General features: G+C 38.3%; 1 protein-coding gene across 1 annotated transcript in view; it reads right to left on the reverse strand.

The window, feature by feature from the left end:
* Positions 1-3,015: 3,015 nt before the first annotated feature.
* The window catches only part of LOC104948167 (methylmalonyl-CoA mutase, mitochondrial-like), a 13,932-nt gene continuing 8,087 nt past the window's right edge, over positions 3,016-8,860 (reverse strand). The window contains exons 5-6 of the mRNA XM_010774330.1: positions 5,145-5,312; positions 3,016-3,948 (exon numbers count right to left, since the gene is read on the reverse strand). Coding sequence (XP_010772632.1) covers positions 3,820-3,948; positions 5,145-5,312 — 297 coding nt within the window. The 3' untranslated portion in view covers positions 3,016-3,819. The remainder of the gene's footprint in view (positions 3,949-5,144; positions 5,313-8,860) is intronic.

Below are 8,860 nucleotides of genomic sequence, written 5' to 3' on the forward strand. Positions count from 1 at the left end.
TGAAGAGAGTATAGGGAGGGCTTTCATTTGTCTGTGATGGTTAAAAGTCCCTGTTGAGTAAAATTAAGGCTATGACAAGGAGGGCAAGATAAATTATGCTCTTTATCTATTTCAATGTCACTATTTACATAAAAACATTGTACGTGTATTGTTCTTATGCTATTCAAACAATGTGCTATTGCAATTTAGAGTTGATGAAAAGGTCCAATTTTGCTTGCTCTTACACAATAACTGAGATCACATAAGACAGTGAAATCAAGCAGAAAATAGAAAAACCTGCATGCTGCAACGTCAATCATGTTTTCTGATATGCCATCCATGTTATATTTCACAGAGAAGCATGCCTTAGGCTGAGTGAGTTTAAAAAAAACGATGTGAGCGAGANTTGAGCAATACCAAAACAAAATGCATGTAAAGGTGTCTGAAGAGAGTTGAACTAATATAGGGAGGGCTTTCATTTGTCTGTGATGGTTAAAGTCCCTGTTGAGTAAAATTAAGGCTATAACAGGGAGGGCAAGATAAATTATGCTCTTTAACTATTTCAATGTCACTATTTACATAAAAACATTGTACGTGTATTGTTCTTATGCTATTCAAACAATGTGCTAGTGCAATTTAGAGTTGATGTAAAGGTTCAATTTTCCTTGCTCTTACACAATAACTGAGATCACATAAGACAGTGAAATCAAGCAGAAAATATGCCATCCATGTTATATTTCACAGAGAAGCTTGCCTTAGGCTGAGTGAGTTTAAAAAAAACGATGTGAGCGAGACAGACGGACAGATTGAAAGAATGTGGATCGGTTGGATTTAGAAAATAAGCTGTATGAAAAAAACTAAATATTTCCACCACTCAAAGAACGTGTGAGAGGTAGACGAGGGTGGAAATAAAATGTTACCGTGAGGATTGGGCTGCTCCATGGATTCCACTGTGTATCCATGGTTGGTTGAGAAGAAACACCAGGGGACGTTCCTCTCGTCCAGGGGGCCCCAGCAACATCCTCGCTCCTCACAACGCAGCTGTTCCAGCAGGGACGTTGATGTTGTTATCATTATCATCACCAGCATGGCCTTTATTAATGTCATTACTGCTACTATAAACATCGTTGTCATCATCATCATCATCATCATCACCGCTGTTTCTAATAATCATTCAAACCAGGGTAGCAAAAAGCATCAACAGCTATTTAAATTGTGAGTAAGAATTGAGTTGTAATATAAATGTTTATTATGGAATCTCCTATCTGTAGAGTTATGCAGTTTTTTTGGGAGCATACTATTAAAGAATGTTTTTAGTTTTCACCTGAAAGTGGGCATGCCCTCATTTCGCCAGGTAGTGCTCTTATATAAAACCACACAAAATCTTGGTCACATGACTCTATGTCACCGCCAGAAAGATAAAGGCTACTAATGTTCGATTGAAGATCTTTAGCAGTCTGGTTTAGTCACTTTTTAGCAACCACTGTTTTAAAACATGTAAAAGCTTCATACATTTACTGGTGGGGCATATTTAAGCAATAGCTCACGACAGGCCGTGGTATATGGCTATTATATCACAGTTAAGGGGCGTGGTTCACTCATTTGAGATGTATACAACCCCCTTAACTTGGAGAGAGCTTGTGGCCACTAACAGTCATCATTTCTCTACTTTGTTTCAAGACCCGCATCAGAAAGCTTTTGAATGGTGGTACTTTTCCAGTTGGTCTACCTGCTCTTCACGTAGCTCTGCATGCCGTCGTTTAGGTACTTTTTTTTTTTGGAGATAGGCACTGCTAAATCCACTCCTCCATAGTAAGACCCCCCCGGAGGTCGAAGTTAATCTTAAATGTTTCCATCTTATGCTTTGTAAGTTTGTTTCGTAACGGAAGAAATTTAAATATATTTATAAAACTGACAAGTCAAATCAAGCAATCTGATTGTCTGATAGTGTTTTTGCGGACCTCTTTGATTACAGATTTGAAAACATCGTTGCTTGCTTTAAAAGTAGCACAATTCATTATGTCAAACCTTGGAAAGTGTCTAGATATCCCTGCCCTAATGCCAAAGGAACTGCACACTGAATATGTTTTGCCCTTTGATGTCTATGTCTGGACCGCTGCGTAAAAAGGAGGCTTTCTGCCCCGTTACTTCTCCGCTGCTTTCTTGTTCCAGTACGGTATACTGTTTTTCTCAGACGCAGAGGGATAATGACTTGTTGTGAAAAGTAACTTACAATTCTACCCATGGTATACGCTCAGTATATCACGGCTAAGAACCAATCAGATTGCTTGATTTGACTTGTCCGTTTTATAAAAAAGGATATTATTGGCCAACAATGTTATACAGTATCAGTGCATTGCTAAATCAGTGGATTACTCTTTTAAGGATAACCAAAGTGAATACAATTCTTGCCAAGGAATGGTTGTTGAGATATGACAATATGGACTGACTGACCAGCATCGTCATCCTACTGCCAGCTGAAAATAACAGCTCCAATAGCATCAGAATAGCTGGGGAACCCAATATTGTAATATAATTATGGAATTGAATACATCAAACTGGGGGTGTTATCCGAAGAGATTGTAGAAGACAGATTCTGTGAAAGTCACATCATTTCCATAACATTCATACCGACATGTTTGATCTCAAGCTAATAAGGAAGTGGAACCATCATTTGTGCTTATTTGGTTCATCCCCTTTAAGCCAATTCCCTCAATTAAGTAAATGTCAAAACGGTGTCAAAATAAATCATCTTCCGAATTTTCGTAACATCTCACCAGATTTGTTGCATATATTGCCATTCAGATCCTTGGATATATAGCTTGACAGGAAAGGGGGTGTTGCAACATACTGTATAGGGTACGGAATGGCACAATTTGTACAAAAAGTCTCTGTCTGATATCTAGCTTTTAAAATGATTCAATATGCGATGTGTGCAGTGTTAATATCATAGATATTGAGGCACATTTCCATTACTTTATTTTTGACTGATTGAGAATCACAAATACAAAAATACAATTTCCAAATAAATTGCCATTTACTGTTTTGTGGTTTTATTTTTTAACAGAAGTTGAATGAATTAAACATGACTGCAGGCAATCAAGACAGAACAGAAGACCACTTATAATTTGATTATATCCATGAGAAAAAACCCAGGGTGATGAGGTGCTTGTTTTGATATAAAGATCTATCTTTTCATCTCCACTGCACTAATAACACCCTATTACGTGATTGAGAAACACACATATTCCTCAATCCAAAGTATTACATTCCAAGTGGGTGTATAGGGCTTAGATGTATTGTTTTAAAAATACATTTTAATCCGCACATTTCATCTCAAGCCAATGTTTCTATGAAATGTTGTTTAAAATTATTAAAGAGAATGTTTTATTTATTGTTTGTTATGTGTGGGGGGAAAAAACTAACAGTCTAATATCTATCAGAAGTATTTCCTATCAAACTCCATAGTATTAACCAAAACATCCTTCAAGTATTCTTGAATCTCTAGGATATTAATAATCCTTCAACCACAGCAATTTCCACAGGGGCTGCAAAGGATGCAAATGTAAAAGTGATGTAGTAGTAACAAGACTGCAAAAGGCAAACTGTGAGGATACTATAAGTAATCACATGTCAAACATAGAATGCAAGGTAAATACAACCATGACACCCCAACAGATTTGTTTAAAGCAGTAAATGCTGTGTTCTCATGATTGGGAATGTCACTCACTTACAATCCTATGCAACAAGTCCAACAGATTATTTTCAGAAGTGTGAGCGTTCTGTTGTTTTGTCATTGATACAACATGAACAGACAATTTTTTTATTTTTAGCTTGAGTTCACATGGCCTGTCGAATGTTTTCCAGGCTCTTCTCGATGTTGTCAATAACGTCCACGGAAGCTTGTGGGATCCTGGTTCCTGGGCCGAAAATAGCGGATACGCCACTCTGGTACAAGAACTCATAGTCCTGCGTACACACACAGGTGGAAAACAGTATATGAACTGCAGTGAATGAAAAAGTCAGCTCTATATATGTAAAGAACGTGCTTAATTAGGTTGTCAATTACGCTTCACAGACACAACTAGACGTATCCTCAAAAGCAAAGGGATGAAATGTGTTTGCAGAGAAATGGGGTTGATAGGAACAGGATGACAGGAAATGAGACAGCACTGCATGTAATCAAGGACATCCTCTAGAGAAGGAATGATGATCATCACATCAGATTGGATATTTTTCCAATTGACAGCGGGATGACATCATTTTACGTGTGTTTTTCATGTCAGAGGCTTTAAGAACTAAGCTTCTCTAGAATAGCTGTCGAGATATTTTCAAGCAGCTTCTAAAAGGCACAGCTAAAGTTCTACAACGTGGTGATTACTGACAAGATTACCAGCTCCCTGTGTGGAATGATGTATTCCAACAGACACCAGCATCTCAACGCCTTTCTCAGGCTCATTAGAAGATATAAAAGAAACCTTTGGTTTAATTATTCATAATCATTTTACAGCTTTGATAATTGAAAATTCCTCACATGTACTGGGAAAGTGTGATGCTTTTACTTACTATGTTCAAACATCAGGTCTATATTTAAACATCAGCCTGACAAATACAGGCAAAAAATACCTTGCTATCTGTCCCTACACCTGCTTACAGTACACTTTTTAACATACAGTTACTATTGCATGAACTACAAATTCAAGTATGCACAAAAGAGTAAAACCTGATTCAAAGGAGAAGGGCACTGTCAGAGCGCCAACCTCAGCCAAGGTTGTTTCCGTTTGTACGGTATAGATACAGTATTGTTCAGTCTTTGTAGGCATAGGAACCCTGCACTTTGGTGCTAAGAGTCCACATCGCAGACAACATTGAAGGTCGTTTCCATTCATCAAATGCTTTTACTTTCCCCAAAGGTTAATGGCTTCTTTTTTGGCCCACGCTACATCCTTAGATCCAGTTTAATAAAAACGTGGGCAGTCATTTTTTACACAAACCTTCTGTGAAACAGACAAACAAACTGAACCGATAACATAACCTTCTTGGTGAGGGGAATTGAAGAGAGAATGAAAACACAGAATGTAGGTCAATGTCTACCAAACGCCATGTAACAAGATATCGATTATTATTCCCACCATGAGATATATGATATAAAAGTCAAAGGTTACCTGTGGTGGGATGACACCTCCACAGATGACCAGGATATCTGGCCTGTTCAGCTTCCGTAGTTCCTTGAGTAGCTCCGGTACCAGGGTCTTGTGTCCTGCTGCCAGCGTGCTGACCCCGACACAGTGCACGTCTGCATCGACCGCCTGCTGAGCAACCTCAAGTGGAGTCTGTTCACCCAACAGTCAAGCATGGAAAAACAGAGAAAACACTGGGTGAGCTGCACGAACATAAGACCAAGAAACTTTCATCACAAAGTACAGCTAAACAATAGACATCTACAAGCTCTATAAATGTTTTATTTAATCTGATTTGTATGCAATGCTCCATTCATTATTTAACTACTTCATTTGAAAAAGAAGTCAAACAACAGTCGACATCAAGGTAATGATGTGAGGTGAAACACAGAAAATGAAGCAACCTGAACAACTTCAGCTCAGGGAGTATTGACTTTTTATTCCGCTTTATGATTTCCATCATTAGAATCTGAGCTCACCGGGGTGAATTTGAAGATAACTCAAGAAGTTGTGTTAATTAGTAAATCCTCTTATCAACAAACAACAAGAAACCGACTGTGTGTCTGTTTACGGATGTGTGTCTATAATTTGAGCAATGCAATTCTGCTCTTCAGCATGTTACCACCTTCTATGTGCTTTTCAAAATCAAAGTTACAGGGTTTGGGATCAGCGGCTAACACTATAAAGTGTATGCACCAATACATGCCAACCTTTCCAAATCCAAAAGAGGTAGGTTTGCGCGCGGCAAATGTGCACGCCCAAATTAGGTAATCAGAAGAAATGGAACCCCAATAATTACATGTATAAACCATGTATAAACATGCATTTTTCAGAAAAAGTGGTAGTTTGGTAAACAGTGACATCAACGACATGTCTGGTCTGTAAAATGCCCGAAAAGTAAAAGAATGGGAGATAAATATCCCAAAGTCTCCACATTTTATTATATTTTTAATGTGTTTCTGGTCCTCTTTCAGTTGAGACAGTGTAGATGAAGGATGTGTCAGGATGTAGAACTCTTGTGTGAACATTGGATAAAGCCAGGTTCATATTCTTGTTTCATGTTGTTGACATATTAGAGTCAAAGGTTTGCACAGAGCGAAATATCTTTGTGTTGCGTGATGTATCAGAAAATACTGCATTAAAATAGTAATTTCCTGCATTTTTCTACTGATAAAGTGTGATATAAATAATGTACAGGCTTTCAGATTGCTGTAGTTCACTAAACAGAGACATTAACGACATGTTTGGTGTTGAAAATGTCAGAAAAAGTGAAAAAATGGGAGATAAATATCCCCAAATCTCAAAATTGTATTATATTCTGTGTGTGTTTGTGGTCCTCTTTCAGTTGAGAGTGAGACTCTGTAGGATACTTCCGGAAAAGACCAAACACTGGATGTCTTTCAGTCGCCAACATGTGTTTTCGAGACACTGATATTAACGGGGAAATCCTGCAGGACTCAAATGCCTCGTTGTGGGTAACGCTGCCTTTCCCGCAGCGATTACACCCGGTCTGCACGTTGTTTCTCTCTCAGAAACACAGAGGACTACTGTTTGTATGATGCAAACACAGACACGCTGCAAACGGTGTCCGCCAAAAGTCGAGTCCAGTGTCTATGGAGTGTCATTTTTATTTGTTATAGTTTGGCAAGATTGAAAATCAGTAGGGAAAGCCAGCTAAGTTGCTAGGCGGTAAAAACATGTCAAAAGCGGTAGACTACCGCCCAAATCGGTAGGTATGTGCACCTTTTGCCACGTGCCCCTTTTTGTCATCTTTGGTTTTGAACGCAATTGTGCTTTTCAGTCTGGCACCGACAGCGTTATCAACAATGAATTATATGTTCACAGCTTCAATGCTGCAATTGGAACATTCCATAGTACCACATTCCCTGAGCCGACCAAATCAGAATGGCTAGAAATCACATGTGAGAATATTTTACAGTAAGTAACTTTGTAGTGTCTCTTCCAGTAAATGGTTCCACTATGAGGAACTATGGAAGCACGAGGCATATCAGCGCGACGGATGCTCCTTCCTAAAGCAAGATTTGTCTTAAGTGTTTTTGTAATAACTGTCACTGCAAAAGGGGAAAAAACCTCAACAGTATTGAAAAGTACATAATTAATCTAGAGACCAAAATAAATCAACCTTTCAGTGTGCAGTTAGATAGCTAGCTTACATGAACAGGCTAGCTAGTTAACACTTGCTAACTAACTAACTAGCTAACGTTAGCCATTGACCTAGCTAGCTTTAGCTATCTGTCAGCAAATGTATGGCTCTTGATCAAAATTATTATTAGTTTTTGTATGAAATACTCAATAGTGAAACAGTCTGGACCTGTGTCTACCATTAAGTCACTACAATAACATTTTGTCAACATTTTCTTTTGTGGACTGACCAGCCACTCTCACACACCCAGCAGCTCCAAAAATTGGTGTTAATTTCCAAATAACGGGAATTTTAATTGTTACTTTCTCATCTAAAAAAAACGAAAGAAAAAAATGACACACAATAATTGTTTTGCGCTAAGGTTACACATTAAATTGTTCGGTATGACATAAGATGTGTTGCATGTTTTTGGTGATTTAATTATACTTTAACACGGAGAAAGGACGCAATAAAAAGGCTTTCAGACTTTTTCTTTCAGGAAATATTTCATTGGTTATAGAAGGGAAAGCACAGGCGCAACTAATTAGATTACCAACGCCATTATACTATTTTAATGTAAGCTCTGCTGTAAGTGAACATGCACAATAACAGGAACATTACACTGACACTAGTCATTAATTAAGGGTTTATGCGCTGCACTTGCGTCTGACACGTTTAAAGCTGTGGTCACAATAGCAGGTACATCCATCAGTATATAATGTCCACTGCCTACTAAATACATATTTAATTATAATTTTACCAACAGACTACAAACTGACATAAACACAAGCAGGATCCTTCACACATCAAAAAACCTTGCAAACAGGCATTATTACCAAAAACATATTCTAGAGTATAAAATCTATTATATTCTAGATTTGCATCACAATCTCACAAGACTGATGACAGGTTTGGAGGCACGTACTGTAGGTGCATTGCATTGTGGGGCGGTAAAGTATATGTTGGAAGCTCACATTCAGAAATTCTTGTAAATGTAGTACATTCGGACATTTTATAATGTACACAACATTCATAAAATCCAAATGTCAAGAAAAAAGTAAATGTCATTCAAACCTCCTTTTATAAAAAACGTACGGTTTTCAGAGTACGAATTTTTTTTATACTAAATAATTAAGATATGAGCAAAAATGACCTTACACTTGTAATGCAACTAAAGGAGTGAACATACTGTACCATGGGCGTTGCAGCCATTATATGAGGGTGGGAAAAGTCCCCCCCTCCTTTTAAAATTATTAGTTTAGACCCCCCCACTTTTACTATGCGGAAAGTCCGTGCATCGGTCTATCCACTCGCCACTCTTTGTAGAGCGCTGTGTCAGTGCTTCATTATCAAATCCATTCCACTTGCTTATTGTGAGAATGCCCAAATCAATGAAACTCCATACCATGTTTTCACTGCTACTTTGTACCAAGGCAGATTCTCAGAGCCGCTCATGCCATGTAGCTGTGTCTTCAGTTGTAAAATTATGCGCGCCACAGTTTCCCACGCTGCGAGGCTCCGGAGCTAACAGTTCACGAGCGTGCTCCACTAGCACCCG

The sequence above is a fragment of the Notothenia coriiceps genome, unplaced genomic scaffold, assembly GCF_000735185.1.
Source record: "Notothenia coriiceps isolate Sejong01 unplaced genomic scaffold, NC01 NC01_scaffold00013882, whole genome shotgun sequence".
In the NCBI taxonomy this organism is placed as follows: Eukaryota; Metazoa; Chordata; class Actinopteri; order Perciformes; family Nototheniidae; genus Notothenia; species Notothenia coriiceps.